Below are 16665 nucleotides of genomic sequence, written 5' to 3' on the forward strand. Positions count from 1 at the left end.
TGTATGCTTTGTATTCTCATTGTTAGTTTAAATACATTTACTCACTTTTTACTGTTTACACCCAGATTTCACTAAATGTTTGTCATGACATTTGGTTTAAAGTCGTGGAAAACTCATAAAAACCCTGTTTGACTTGTCTTGTCTCCAGATATTGATGAGTGTGGGCTCAACGAGACTCTGTGTGGCCCTCGAGGCTTCTGTGAGAACAGACTGGGGTCCTTCCAGTGCCTGTGTGAGCAGGGCTACCAGCAGTCCCAGGACGGCCAGGACTGCGTGGGTAAGTGATGAGTATATTAGGCTGGAAGTCCTGTAGTGTATTGTGTATTTGTGTATTTGCACAATAAGACCACCGCATACTTAGAATCGTTGCTAACAGTGAAGTTCTATCTTAGTGCATTAGTTTAGTCATTTCCTTTGTTTAAGGACCAACAAGCAGCACAACGTCCCACAACAGACGTAGAGCATCAGTCAGACACATTTAGACACATTTAACTATAAAAAGGTTCATTCCAAGATGGCGGCGTCTGCAGTTTACCTAAATTGAATGAATTGTCCCACTGCAGAGATGCATTAAGACGCCTTTGTGTGCAGAATGTTTTTGGCCTTCTGTCGTCCCAAAAATCTCCCAATAACTCCAGAACGTTGTAAAATGAAAATACACCAATCACTGGCCTTAAAATTGCTTGTTTTGTATAAACTGCTTGAAAAATGCTTCTCAAGCACACAAGAAAGAATCCAAAGCCACGCTGTGTTACAACAGATGTTCATTCAATATAAATATTGTTTATTGTTGAAATTGTGTTCATCCACCACATGAAGAGGCACCTTTCTCTGATGAAAACATAAACATAATATATATCAATAATAGAAATTCTCGTACTTTATTATTTTTGTCTGCGTTGAAATGCAGTAAAGTTTGTAATTCATAAATATGAATAGATAAGCTCTATTCTTTACCTATAATAACAGTACCATAATATTACTTTCCAATGTCCGTATTGCAGTTGTATTGTTCCAGAATGTGAGCTCTAATTAACATGAGGGACGGCTTCACCAAAGACTTCCACCAATGCTGTTTAATGAGTAGAGATGCAAGAGGAGACACACTGGTGCACCTTCAGTAACGACTAAACAAACAGCAGAAACACACAACATCACATTGCTGGAGAGCAACCATGTCTCCATCACTGCATCTGGGTGAAGACTTTTACTGTGAAGTCATCTTCTCAGATGTGTTGGAGAGATTCTGATAGAGGTGGGGAAGTGAACGCTTCTACTTATTCTTACACTTCAACAAACACCAGGAACTTCCACTGACCTCTAACTGCTTGTAACAGCTCCACAAAGACGGAAACATCAACTTCCTTTAGCAATTCTTTCTCAACTGCACTTCAACTTTCAGTATTTACATGTCTGCCACTTTAAGTGTTGTAGTGCTTTAACCTCAAGATGTACCAAACCCTGCAGTGTCAACATTTAACGAGAGGGAAACTGCTTCAAGCATTTTAACAGCAACGTCTGTACAGAAGTGGACAAATACGTTTTCTTTTCTAATCCCAAAAAGACATCTCACAAAGGCCTGGGTTTCTCCTTCAGGAAGGACTCAAACATTATAGGATGCATCAGGTAACACTGCTGTTACCCCTTAGTTGTTGCTCTCATATAATCTTTGAAAGCCAAGTATTGCAGGCATACATGAGGAATACATGGATCTGATGTTGAAAACAGGTTTGGTTTGGAGAGAGCCTGAGCTAATGGCTGCTGTGGTTTCCCCGTGCTAACTCATCCAGTCCATGTTCCTCCAACAGGAAGGACTGTCACAGCTGAACCCTGATGGATCACTTCCCTCACACTCTTGTTCACATACCTCGATACAGTGTGTCCTTTACACACACTTACACACACTTACACACACTTACACACACTTCCCATCTGTCCTTTGGCCGTGCTGCTGGGTCCCACCCAGGTTCAGTCCAGCCAGCTGCCTCTTGTTCACTGCCAGACCGTCACTGTACTATGATTACCACACACACACACACACACACACACACACACACACACACACAATCCTTGAAAAGCCAGAGTGGTGGTGTACCACTAACCATTCAGAATGTGTCTCTCTATTCCTCTTATCAGCCAAGTGGTTTCCTCTTCCCTGCTCCTTTCTTTTTCACTGCTTCATTCTCTCTCCTATCTCTTGTCTTTTCCTCCTGTGATTCCTCTCTCCTTCCTCTCTCCCCATCTCTCTTCTTTCATCTTTTTCAATTCCCCCAAGGCGTAGTAGAAATATAGTCTGATATCTTTCTTATTTGGCTCAGCAACTGTTAACTGCAGCATCTCAAGCAAATGCATCTCTCTGAAACATTGAGCAACAATCAAGCTGCTTTGTCTGATGATGATGATGATGATGATGATGATGATCATGATGATGATGATGATGAAAGCGTATTGCAAAATATTCTATGCACACTATTGTGTTAAGTCCCTTTGCAACTACCAGCAACGTTAGCTTTCCCTCCCAGGAATAAGATAAGAAGCCACTTGGTGGGCTCCATTCTTTCATTGGAAAATGATAATTATGAATTGGATGAGGAGAAGAGATATTGTCATTGTCTTTGGAGGTCAGCGGTGACGTAGTGTGACTGAATGCAGCTTAACAAACAGCACATGGCTCTTCTCTTAGGACTCACGTCATTTGAGTTTAAATAAATAAAGTACGAAAGACATTTCAGCAGAGCTCTCCTCTTTGTCCTGATCTACTATTTACAAGATGGAGCTCGTGTGAGGTATTTGTGTTCCGTCTTTAGATCAGATGAAAGGGGCAGTGACCTCACAGAGGTGGTGTGAAAAGCTCTTGTCAAGATGCTTCCTCTCCAGACTCAGCCAGACTTCCCATTGGTCAGGATCAAGTGTCTCAAATTAAAGTCAAATAGATGTTGCCTTCTCTTCAGGGATCTTTCACCACGGCACGATCAAGAAGCAAAACTATATTTGTTGATGCTGATAAAGAATCTAAAATCTTAGAAAAATGTTTTTGTTTGAATGCCACAAATCCCCAGTCAGAGGCAGACGGTGGCTTTTTCAGTTGAGTTTTGTTGGAAAGATATTACAGTACAAAGTCCTTCTGCCAATGTTGCTCACTATGATATACATAGTAGATCTATGGAAATGATAAGCACTGCATGTCCAGATCAAAGTAGAAATGTAGAAATGGGTAGATACAGTTTTGTACATGACCAATCCAAAACTATTTCAGTCATAGTTCTGCTGCAGATTCATCAGCTGATTCATCCCCCATTAATACATAGACCAGCAGAGACTGATGGATTAACTGCCAAGCAACACGAACGCATCCAGTAGAGTTGTGCTGCTTCCTCTGCACCAGGACATGCCAAGTGAATTTAAAGATAAGAAAATACCCAAATGTCTGCACAATTTACGGTGCTGCTACAAAACGAAGACATTTTGACGTCCCGGTTGCAACTCAACAGCCCAGTGGGACCACATGTATGAGGAGTTTGTCACACAAAGACAATAAGCACCAACGCAGTACACAATGGAAACATAATGCATCGCTCTTTTGCACCCTCCTGATTGTGAAGAGGCTAATAACCGATAACCAAAGTAATTCAAAATAACATGCACCATGTTCTTCTGCTCCTTCTCCACAGACGTGGATGAGTGTGAGATGCTGAGCGGTGTGTGTGGAGAGGCGCAGTGTGTGAACGCCGACGGCTCCTTCCTCTGCATGTGTCCCAGTGGACAGGACTACAACGTCATGATCGCCAAGTGTGAGCCTCTCCCCACAGGTGACCTCCAGCTTCTGCTAATGACATTAACTAGGAACAGGAGTCCATCAGGGTGTGGTCCTGGTTCTCCACACAAAAAACATCATCTCTCCATACAAGTCATTCAATGGAGGTCTGCAATCTTCATATAGTTAATGTATGACATGATATCAAAATATCAACATTATACCTCAAGGGGCTCCAGAGAGAGACGTGATCCCCTGAATCATGCATTTTTGGGACATAGTTTTCTGATGACCGGCCCAAAGGTCGTGTCGTTAAAGTACATCGAGTGATGTGTTCATGGAAAACCTGGAAAAGTCATGTCATTTTAAAATGGTTATTTCCAGGCCTGGAAAAATCCCCAAAGTTTAGTAAAAGTCATGTAAATGTGTTATATTCATGTGTTCATGTCGTTCATTTACGCTGAGTTTGAAATATTGAATATGCTTTTAAAAGAAAGACTCAGAATACAAGCAGGCATACATACAGGCATCTATATAAATGTTTATTCTTTTAATCAAACTACTGTCTCATTCATTTGTGTCATTTAAGGTTTACTGTATGCTTTGTATTCTCATTGTTAGTTTAAATACATTTACTCACTTTTTACTGTTTACACCCAGAGTTCACTAAATGTTTGTCATGGACATTTGGTTTAAAGTCATGAACCCTTTGGTCAGAATGTGTCTGAACCGTGAATAAGATATCAACAAGCTTTTGATGAGCTTGGTCACACCAAGGAAGTAACACGTTGTGTTTCTGATCCTTGCCCCCTGCTGTGTATTCATCTTTCAGTGACACCAGTGGAGCGTAAAGAGTGCTACTATCGCCTGAACGATGAGAACCTGTGTGAGAGTGTGCTGATCAGCCATGTCACCCTGCAGGAGTGCTGCTGCACCCTGGGAGCCGGGTGGGGGGACAACTGTGAGGTGCATCCCTGTCCCGTCAACGGCACAGGTGAGTCAGAGGAGGTCAGCACGCGGATAGTATCTTACCAGGCACGCTTTAAAGAGCAGCTTCTTCATACCTCAGTAATGTGGACGGGAGTGCTGTTAAGGGCCCTGTTCTCCGTGTGTGGATGCATGAGTTGAGCTTGATTTGATAGATGATTTAGCACAAGCCAGGAGTGTTCAAGCTCTTACCATACAACTTGGTGTCGGGTACCAATACCCAGATCTAATGCTAAGCTAAGCTAACTTCTAGGCCCACGCAGTTCCATCCTTTACGTCGCCTAACTATTGCAATGTTGTGTTATTGTTGGTACACAGGCATTCTAGTAGCAACATGTCAAGAAGCAGTGACCTACATTTACCCATTTTAATAACCTCTCTGTTGGCCTGTGACTGAGGTTTACCTGACAGTATATACTGTAGGTACACTGTAGGTATGCACACACACACACACACACACACACACACACACACACACACACACTCGTCTCACCTTAACCTCCAAACCTCCTGTGGTTCCTTTCAGACCAGTTCAATGAGATGTGTCCATCTGGAAGAGGGTTCCTCCCCAGTGGAGACTTGCTGTATGGAGTCCCCACATCGGACAGCTACAAAGGTAAGAAGAAGCTTAATGTCACACAGTCTGTTCTGCTGTATGGAACACTGTTGTATTATTCTCACTAATATAAGACAGTAATGTTATATTCCATAGAGCTGTCGGTATTACAGCTATTCTGCATCACATCTTGTTCAACCGTATCTTTTTTGATATGTGACCCTTTTGATTCAGTTGTTTCCTGCATTATAGATTTAATACAAATATGTTCCGGTGTAGCGAGAAAAAACGATTCTGACCCGTATGAGAGCCGGTTGGATGAATCATGCAGCTTGATATATTCCAGATATATTTAACATTTTATAGATGCAAGAATCAGGAGAAGGTGCCGGGTCCATGTATGATGCCAACCTTTAAATATTCAATCTAATCAATTGTTTTTCACGTTTCGTAGGGTTTATAAAAGGAGAATGTGTTTTCTTGGTTTCCTCTTGAAATAAACAATGAAGCCAAAACATCTCCATCCAGTTGTTCTGTTGTTTAGTTGTGTGTGTTTCTGTGCTGTGTGACAGCCGTCTGATCCACAGTGTCACTTATCTTCAAAGAAGTTTGTAAAGCCTATTTTAAAGGAAACAAGATGGTACTTTCGAAAACAATGTTGGAAAAATGAATCAGAGATAATAAGCAGGTGTTTTGAATGATGCCAGTGGGCTGTTAGGAGCGTAGGAATGGAAAGAACATGTAGACAAGCTGTGATGCATCATCGTCTGAGAGGAGACGCAGCGCTCTTGTTGCTCCTCTTTGTTTGCTCACCATCAATATCAACCTGTGAACAAGCAACACACACTGTGTTGTGTTGGGTTTATTGATATGCAGTCATTAGCAGCTCTTTGATCCTCAACCACATCAATGGCTTAGTTTAAATATCAATATTACATTTATTAGCTGGTCAGAAGCTTTGGGAAAGACTGGAGGACATCCTGATCTGACCCCCGAAGGTGTTCTCTGTGAAACAACAACTATCTATTCAAGATATATGCATTATTTGTATTGTCATCTGCACAGATAACAGACAGTTACTCTGTACAATGAAAAGCTTATTTTGCTAGGTCCTCCTTACATGCAGAATTACAATAAACTTAAGGTAAAAACAGTTAGAATTAGAATTAAGAATACAAAACAACATTGCTATAAATGCTAATAGTAAAATAAAAAATATAAAACATATCTGTTGTGTATATTAGGAATTATAAACATTAGTTGTGTCTGTTTCCTCCAGACAGGCAATGCATAAGGATGCTATGAGGATGAGTGATGCTGTAATGTCCCCTCTGGCTATCTGTCTGTATGATAATGCTACATGGATGCTACATGGATGCTACATAGATGCTACATGCATGCATGTTAATGTCACAGCTTCCCCACATAGAGCCGCAGTGCAGCGACCCTTTAAAGCCCACATGAGCTCGTGTCCCTTCTCTCTGCCTCAGACGCAGACGAGTGCTCTCTGTTTGGCCAGGAGGTTTGCAAAGGAGGCTTCTGCCTGGACACCGTGGGCAGCTACGAGTGTTACTGCAAGACGGGCCACGACTACGACGCCGTCAAGCTGGAGTGCAGAGGTGAGGAGTGTGTGTGTGTGTGTGAGTGTGTGTGTGCATTATATCAGCTCATAAGTTGTCAGACAAGTTTGAATGTCCGTTTCTCTCGGCTGCAGCTCAGCAGCAACACGTTGAGCGTCCACCAGACAGACCAGTGCATGAACCAGACAGACCAGTGCATGAACCAGACAGACCAGTGCATGAACCAGACAGACCAGTGCATGAACCAGACAGACCAGTGCATGAACCAGACAGACCAGTGCATGAACCAGACAGACCAGTGTATGAACCAGACAGACCAGTGCATGAACCAGACAGACCAGTGCATGAACCAGACAGACCAGTGCATGAACCAGACAGACCAGTGTATGAACCAGACAGACCAGTGCATGAACCAGACAGACCAGTGCATGAACCAGACAGACCAGTGCATGAACCAGACAGAACAGTGTATGAACCAGCAGACCAGTGCATGAACCAGACAGACCAGTGCATGAACCAGACAGACCAGTGCATGAACCAGACAGACCAGTGTATGAACCAGACAGACCAGTGCATGAACCAGACAGACCAGTGCATGAACCAGACAGACCAGTGTATGAACCAGACAGACCAGTGCATGAACCAGACAGACCAGTGCATGAACCAGTAGACCAGTGCATGAACCAGCAGACCAGTGCATGAACCAGACAGACCAGTGTATGAACCAGCAGACCAGTGCATGAACCAGCAGACCAGTGCATGAACCAGTAGACCAGTGTATGAACCAGACAGACCAGTGTATGAACCAGCAGACCAGTGCATGAACCAGCAGACCAGTGCATGAACCAGCAGACCAGTGCATGAACCAGACAGACCAGTGTATGAACCAGCAGACCAGTGCATGAACCAGCAGACCAGTGCATGAACCAGCAGACCAGTGCATGAACCAGTAGACCAGTGTATGAACCAGCAGACCAGTGCATGAACCAGACAGACCAGTGCATGAACCAGTAGACCAGTGTATGAACCAGCAGACCAGTGTATGAACTAACAGACCAGTGCATGAACCAGCAGACCAGGGCCCTGTTTCTCGTACCTGGCTTACTGAGTTAGCGGCTAATTGTCAGGATAAGATGACGTAGGTCAGGCTTTCTCGGTTTCTCGAAGCAAGCTTAGATAAATCACCATAGCAACACATCCAAAAATTTAAACCTGCTCCCGGGCAGGCTTACTGAAATTCACTGGATAAGCTGGACACTCTCACGGACAAAAAAGGCAGCTCCCTTCCTCATTGATGAAGGAGCGATATTATTATATTAGTTTTATAGGGAGAGAGTTATTTCAGATGGCCAGGATCCATCCTTTACATTATCATGACTTCCTGTACGCGGCGATATAGATTTTGCCGGCAAGAAATAATTTATTTAGAGAGCTTCTCGAGACGCGGACATTGATCACCACAGGCGCAGCTGATCGCCGTCTCAGACACAGACTATCAGCCGCTGCATGCCGCTGTTCTTAAGTTTATTTAGCTCTTAAGAAACTTATGGATGTGTTGAAAGCACTCATAATTATATGGCAGTGCTATTAGTACACCATACATATCATTATTGTAGAACATGATTAAGGTGATCGTGATAAGAATACAGAGAATCACACATAATTTATTTTCACTGCTTCAATTGATTGGATTTCTGATTATGAATAATACATACATACTGATCCGCCCATACACATATTCAAACTCATGTACACATATATAATACATGATATATACGTGCATACAGTACATATATCCTCATAAGTATATATTTATTCGTAAATATAATCTGATTGATTTGGGTGATGAAACACTTCAAATTAGCCGATACATTTTCTCAACACTGACGCATTTAACTTGTCTGATATATTTGCGACGCTTATGTCTCTCAGTGGGGGCGCTGTTAAAGTTGCGTTTAAGGCAACAATGTTGCAAAAACGTTGGAATATTCGCAACGCGTTTGCTGTGAATGACTACGGTATTGACTTCCTCATATGCCTTCATGATCATCTCCTGCTTCTCAGTAGAGAAATAAAAAGAGGTTCCTCTGAGTTTATTGTCCATTGTACTGTTAGAACATGGTGGTGTCAGTGCTCCATTATTATCCCTTCTGAAGAGGAGCGGGCGCATTCATCCAGATGACTGACGTCTGGATAGAATTAACGAGACGTTTCAGCACGGATCAGCCGTGAAGAAACCCAGAGAGCCTGATGTCAATCATCTCGCTAATTTAAGATGGAGATTAGGACATTTGCTTGACTTTGTTTAGCCAGGTACGAGAAACAGGGCCCAGTGCATGAACCAGCAGACCAGTTGATACCTGTTGAATTACTAGATCTCAATAGTTCATATGTGTGCAGCTGACGTGCAGAAAGTGATTGTTATTGCTCTTCTTTTCCGTAGACATCGATGAGTGTGAGGACGAGTCTGCGTGTGCTGGAGGCCAGTGTCTGAACACTGACGGCTCATACATGTGCTTCTGCACACACCCCATGCTGCTGGACCCCAGTAGCAACCGCTGCGTCTTCCTCCCAGAGGTGGCCGGTGAGAAACACGCTTCTGCCCATCACACCTTCTCAAAAGGTCTCTCCAGGAAGTTCTGGAATTGGTCAAATCTTTGCAATATTTCAGCCAAAAAGAATCTCAAACTTTGGGCCCAAAACCAGTTTCTTGCTTATCATTAATACTTTGAGTACATGATGCTCCCTCAGAAATACAATCTCAGTAAACCGTTCATTACATTCAGTACAAAAAAGTAGATCTAATCTAAAATACTTACTCATTAATATTACAGAAGCTTTTAGCTGCCCTCACTGGTAATTAATAATAACGTATATACACTGCACATACTTGCATGCATTTTCTTTATTGTGTAATTTCCTAAATAAATAATTGCGTATGTGTGTGTGTGTGTGTGTGTGTGTGTGTGTGTGTGTGTGTGTGTGTGTGTGTGTGTGTGTGCAGACCAGCATGGGGACCAGCAGGTGGACTACATGGGGATCTGCTGGCAGACCGTCACAGACTCCATGACCTGCACGCGGCCGCTGGGTCCAGACAGGAAGACGACGTACACAGAGTGCTGCTGTCTGCACGGAGAGGCCTGGGGCATGGACTGTGCTCTGTGTCCACCCAGAACCACAGGTACACACACACACACCCAGAACCATGGGTACACACACACACCCAGAACCACGGGTACACACACACACCCAGAACCACAGGTACACACACACACCCAGAACCACGGGTACACACACACACCCAGAACCACAGGTACACACACACACCCAGAACCACAGGTACACACACACACCCAGAACCACGGGCACACACACACACCCAGAACCACGGGTACACACACACACCCAGAACCACGGGTACACACACACACCCAGAACCACGGGTACACACACCCAGAACCACAGGTACACACACACACCCAGAGCCACGGGTACACACACACACACACAGAACCACGGGTACACACACACACCCAGAACCACAGGTACACACACACACCCAGAACCACGGGTACACACACACACACACACAGAACCACGGTTACACACACACACACACCCAGAACCACGGGTACACACACACACACCCAGAACCACGGGTACACACACCCAGAACCACAGGTACACACACACACCCAGAACCACGGGTACACACACACACAACCAGAACCACAGGTACACACACACACCCAGAACCACAGGTACACACACACACCCAGAACCACGGGTACACACACACACACACACAGAACCACGGTTACACACACACACACACACCCAGAACCACAGGTACACACACACACACAGAACCACGGTTACACACACACACACACACACACATCCAGAACCACAGGTACACACACACACCCAGAACCACGGGTACACACACACACACACAGAATCACCGGTACACACACACACACCCAGAACCGCTGGTACACACACACTTACACACACAGGTACACACACACAGAACTACCGGTACACACACACATAATCACCGGTACACACACACACACGCACAGAATCACCGGTAAACACACACAGAATCACCGGTAAACACACACACACACCCAGAACCACCGGTACACACACACACACACACACACACACAGAATCACCGGTAAACACACACACACACCCAGAACCACAGGTACACACACACACCCAGAACCACGGGTACACACACCCAGAACCACAGGTACACACACACACCCAGAACCACAGGTACACACACACACACACCCAGAACCACGGGTACACACACACACCCAGAACCACGGGTACACACACCCAGAACCACAGGTACACACACACACCCAGAACCACGGTTACACACACACACAGAACCACAGGTACACACACACACCCAGAACCACAGGTACACGCACACAGAACCACGGTTACACACACACACCCAGAACCACAGGTACACACACACACCCAGAACCACGGGTACACACACACACACCCAGAACCACGGGTACACACACCCAGAACCACAGGTACACACACACACCCAGAACCACGGGTACACACACACACACCCAGAACCACAGGTACACACACACACCCAGAACCACGGGTACACACACACACACACAACCAGAACCACGGTTACACACACACACACACACACACATCCAGAACCACAGGCACACACACACACCCAGAACCACGGGTACACACACACACACACACACAGAATCACCGGTACACACACACACACCCAGAACCGCTGGTACACACACACACACACACACACACAGGTACACACACACAGAACTACCGGTACACACACACATAATCACCGGTACACACACACAGAACTACCGGTACACACACACACATAATCACCGGTACACACACACACACGCACAGAATCACCGGTAAACACACACACACACACCCAGAACCACCGGTACACACACACAGAATCAAAAAGGAACTCACCATGGAAACAGGCTGTTTACATTACAGGCCAGTTCTCATGTTAATTTTAATAAAGTAATGTAATACACAGTTGGAAGCTGCAAGCATTAAAACCAAAGCCCAAGTGTTTGTCTTGAGACTCTACATTTGACCTCCATTGTCTTTGGGTTCCAGAAGCCTTCAGGATGCCGTATTAAATAGAACCAAGACAAACTTCATTTACTCTCTAAAATATAATTTCATTCATATCTTTACTGCTAAGACTCAAATAAAAACTTGATGACTTAAAACCCGTTGAAAACTGTGGAGCCCATATGGCTCTATGGCAGATATTGCTATAAAAACTGCATAATTCACTTCTTCATTTACTCATAACCAGCAATATATAGACTGATATTTACACATCTCAACACACACCTCTCATTATACTCTTGTATCATAACACCAGCATTATTCAAACAGCCCTAGTGGTTGCAGAGATACACCTTTGTTAGTTTGGGGATGACATTTTCGAGCAGAGGTCTAAAGATAGGTGGGTTTTAAAAATTGTGAGTGTGGCCCTGATGTATGTGATGAGTTTAACTGCATTTAGAATTGTATTCATTTCATTGTAATATTGCCCCCCTGTCACTCACTTTCACCATCAATCCTCCCCAGTTGCTGCTGCTTCTGCTCCACCAGTAGAAACATGATGCGGTGATGAATGAGAGTTCAGATCTGCTCCTCATTGCTCTCCACGTGTTATTCACTGCGTTGTCTGTCTCTCAGAGGATTACGCGTCCATGTGTAACCTTGGCGGGCGGCGGGCGTACGGTCACGACGCCCTCGTCGCCGGCCCGGTCCACAAATATGAAGCGAGCCCAGACTACTCCCAGCAGGCCGAGCAGCGGGCCGAGCAGCGGGCCGAGCTGCCTTTCTACGACAACAGGGAGCGTGAGTATTGTATTCATGCTTCTTCATAGTAACAGAGGAAGAACACCGAGACACAGGATTCTCACTGGGCCTCGGTATTCTCACTTTTTTCGCATGCACACACACACACACACAGACACACACACGCACACACACACACACACACACAGCATTATGACCACACATTTGTATAGAACCAACATTAATCAGTTCATCCAGGAGGCAGTTGAAGGAAGAGGCTCTCAACCGGTTCTCAATTTTCTTTTTTGTGAAATGTTGTTTCGAAGCTTATTGACAATGTATGGCCTTTTAAATATTTTATTATTTTATATATATATATATATATATATATATATATATATATATATATATATATATATATATATATAATACTGCTATTATAGATTATTTACTGGTTTATTACTGTTTATTTATTTTACTTGTTTTTATTTGTGTCTCTTGCTGCTGTAATCCTGCAATTTCCCCACTGCAGGTCTAATAAAGGACTATTTTATTAGATCTTATCTTAAATATTTATCTTTTGAAGCATATTAAAAGGTGTTTTTCTTACTAAGAATTGGCGTTGACCAAAATAACAGGGATTACAGATTACAGAAATTGGGTGGACAAGATATTATAATGAACTCTCAGCACAAACTCTCATGTATATAAATAAATATACAGTTGAACCCTCATGGAGTACAGGCAGGATGTATAGATTTATTGATGTATTGATGTATAGATTTATTGATGTATTGATTTATTGCTGCGCTGCTTCAGAGCGCCTTATTTAGGTTCAGTGTACCTAATTAACTGGTGTATCACTCTGAGTTTGACAGTTATGAGTTTTACAAATGTATTTGAGTGAAGCAGACTATGAATTACAGAGCAAATTATTATTGAGTATCATGTTAAATATGCAGGTTCATCTTCTCTGATGACAAACACAGACTGGTTTTCATTTCGCAGCGCTTTGCTGCCATCTAGTGGCAATACAACTAACAACAGATTAGAAGGAGTTCCTTTCATTATTAAAAATACTTAACTTCACTCAATCAAAGCCAAACTTCACACAGATACTCTTAACATATAGATCTATGTTATACATTAAATTAAAATATAGCAACTATAGTTACGATAAAAAAATACAACTTTTAATGATTGATGACCGGCAATAAAACCTCCGCTGTGTCAGAGGGAAGGGATGGAGAGAGAGACACGAGGACAGAGGACACAGCATGAGAAACTCCTGTTGTGAGGATCAAAGCCAGACGCTAGGAACCATGTTCCCTACTTCCTGTGTTGATAAACTACTGTAATTGTTCACGGTCTTCATTTTATTCAGGGGATAAACATGGTTTACATTTTGGAACGACAGTTTCCACGGTGTTCGGTATAACGTGGGTCAACCTCTAACTCAAACTACATGTTTCTCTTTGGCCTGTATCCGTTTACATTTCGCCAAAGTGCCGCCTTTAAAGTATGCAGAATTAAAAGTATGCAGAATTAAAAGCATGCAGAATTAAAAGCATGCAGAATTAAAAGTATGCAGAATTAAAAGTATGCAGAATTAAAAGTATGCAGAATTAAAAGTATGCAGAATTAAAAGCATGCAGAATTACCTGACGGATGTGCAGAATATCATGGCGGTGTCACGAGCTTAAACGGCAGTCCTGGGGTCGCTTTGTCTTTTTCTGCTGCAGATCCATTCAAGGCCTTTGAGGGTCTGCGGGCGGAGGAGTGTGGGATCCTGGACGGCTGTGAGAACGGCCGCTGCGTCCGGGTCCAGGAGGGTTACACCTGCGACTGCTTCGACGGCTTCACCCTGGACCTGTCCCGCATGGCCTGCGTTGGTAAGAGGGCTAGAACAGAGAGAAACACAGCATAACCTTTCAAACCCCCGTCACACCTGTCCTCTGTCCACAGACGTGAACGAGTGCTCGGAGCTGAACAACCGGATGTCGCTGTGTAAGAACGCAAAGTGCATCAACACAGTGGGCTCCTATCAGTGTGTGTGTCTGCCGGGCTTCACCGCCTCGGACAAACCCAACTACTGTGTGGCGGCGGCGACGCACCAAACATCAGGGAGCATGGACCGACACTAGGGGGCGACAGAGACACTAAAGCCACACGCACAAGCTTGCATTACTATACTTGTGAGGACGTCCACGACATTCAGCCACTGCAAACAAAACTCAACGCTAAACTTAAAGTTGAGCTCTCTGGTTTGGTTAACGTGTCCAGCAGCACTCATAAATCCCCAAACCTGACCTTGAGGATAGTTTGAGGTTTTCGGGTAATATGACGCAATCACGGCGTGTAAAAATGCCCAAAGCCTAAATCAAACATAAACCTTAAACCTTGCCTTTGAATTAATATAATTCGTATTCTTATTTTACTCCATTATTTAAAAACTAATCCAGATCTCCAGGTTATGTATTTGTATTCACTTCCTGTATTCTTCTGCTCTACAACCCTTTGGATTCATTTTTCACTGTTGTATTGTGATTTTCATCATTTTAGTTTTTTTCCAATGTGGATATTTTGTTATTATTAAACCTGTCCTATATATTATAAAGTACTCCCAATGTTAAGACCTAATTTTAAAAAGAAGATAAATGAAAATATAATAGTATAATTCTTTATGAACTTTCAGAGGACGCTGTTGCTCTGCTCTCTTTGGTAAAACAAAAAGGTTTGACATTTTGGTTGCGATCTTTCCAGGAGTTTGGTGGAAGATGTGATGTCTGCTCTCTAACGGAGAATGTTGGCCGCGCCGCACCACAGCTTCATATATCAATAAAAACATGTTTGGCTAAAAGCAGGTTGTCAAAAGAACGTTTGGAGGGCATTAATATTCAGAGAATCACATAGAATGGCAAAGGGTAGACGTGGTGAGCCGGCAGAGAGTGATTTTAGACTCAGCCGATGAGTCCACAGCCTCATGGAGGTCAAATGTTAGCATGTTTACTGTTTTAGTTTTCACGTGTTTGAATGCTAGTATTTGATTTAAAAAGCACAACATTTAATTCGCAGCTCAGGCTGAAGGACTGTTGTGCTTGTTGCTTAGTCATAAACCAAAGAATTGGACACGTTAAAATAAATTGACCTGATGATGGCGCTAAAGAGAAGGTGGGCATCACCAAAGACAATGCTAACGTCATGCTAACGTGCATGCTAACGTGCACGTTACGTTGTCTTTGGGCATCACCAAAGACAATGCTAACGTCATGCTAACGTGCATGCTAACGTGCATGACTAACGTGCACTAACGTGATGCTAACGTCAGTACGTTAGCATCCCTCGAGCTAGCTTAGCTCGTACGTTAGCTTGAAAGAATCCCCATGAAAGTTCTAGCAACGTCTTTATCGTCCTCCCTGAGTACAAAATCACTTTCTTACTGAGCTCAACATTTGATGGAGTCCCTGATGAGTCATGTTAAGTTTAGTTCATTATGCTTTTATGCATTTAAAATTGTAATCGTTAAAATCAAGCTAAATTAAAGCCAAACTACTTTTCCGTGAACCTTATCCTCATCTTACTACATTTTGACTCAAAGAGGTGCGGATCAGTCTTCAAGAGCTTCAAGAGACATTTGGTCCTTAAAGTATAGAAATACAACACACACGCACACACACACACACACACACACACACACACACACTTACTTAATCAAAGCCCATGTATCCTGCACTGTACAACATACACGCTTCATGAAACAACGAGTCATTTACTTGAGATGAAGATTCAACTTAATCTCCTATCAGGTGCCTGTGTGGAGGATAGAAACACATCATTGTAAAAAAGTATATGTTTTGTCTGTTGCTTTTCTAAGTTTATGTCTTATTTTGTTCTTAAGTAGTATTGTATGTGTGTTAGAGGCC

General features: G+C 43.3%; 1 protein-coding gene across 1 annotated transcript in view; it reads left to right on the plus strand.

Moving 5' to 3' along the window:
• ltbp1 (latent transforming growth factor beta binding protein 1) overlaps nucleotides 1-15245 on the plus strand; it is a gene marked incomplete at its 5' end in the record, with an annotated part of 104751 nt that extends 89506 nt beyond the window's left edge. Inside the window, 10 exons of the mRNA XM_079229823.1 lie at nucleotides 149-277; nucleotides 3672-3809; nucleotides 4587-4748; nucleotides 5268-5357; nucleotides 6788-6916; nucleotides 9321-9461; nucleotides 9882-10058; nucleotides 12638-12802; nucleotides 14485-14634; nucleotides 14708-15245. Coding sequence (XP_079085949.1) covers nucleotides 149-277; nucleotides 3672-3809; nucleotides 4587-4748; nucleotides 5268-5357; nucleotides 6788-6916; nucleotides 9321-9461; nucleotides 9882-10058; nucleotides 12638-12802; nucleotides 14485-14634; nucleotides 14708-14886 — 1460 coding nt within the window. The 3' untranslated portion in view covers nucleotides 14887-15245. The remainder of the gene's footprint in view (nucleotides 1-148; nucleotides 278-3671; nucleotides 3810-4586; nucleotides 4749-5267; nucleotides 5358-6787; nucleotides 6917-9320; nucleotides 9462-9881; nucleotides 10059-12637; nucleotides 12803-14484; nucleotides 14635-14707) is intronic.
• Between the last annotated feature and the right edge of the window lie 1420 nt (nucleotides 15246-16665).

Source organism: Taurulus bubalis (assembly GCF_910589615.1).
Source record: "Taurulus bubalis genome assembly, chromosome: 14".
Lineage (NCBI taxonomy): Eukaryota > Metazoa > Chordata > Actinopteri > Perciformes > Cottidae > Taurulus > Taurulus bubalis.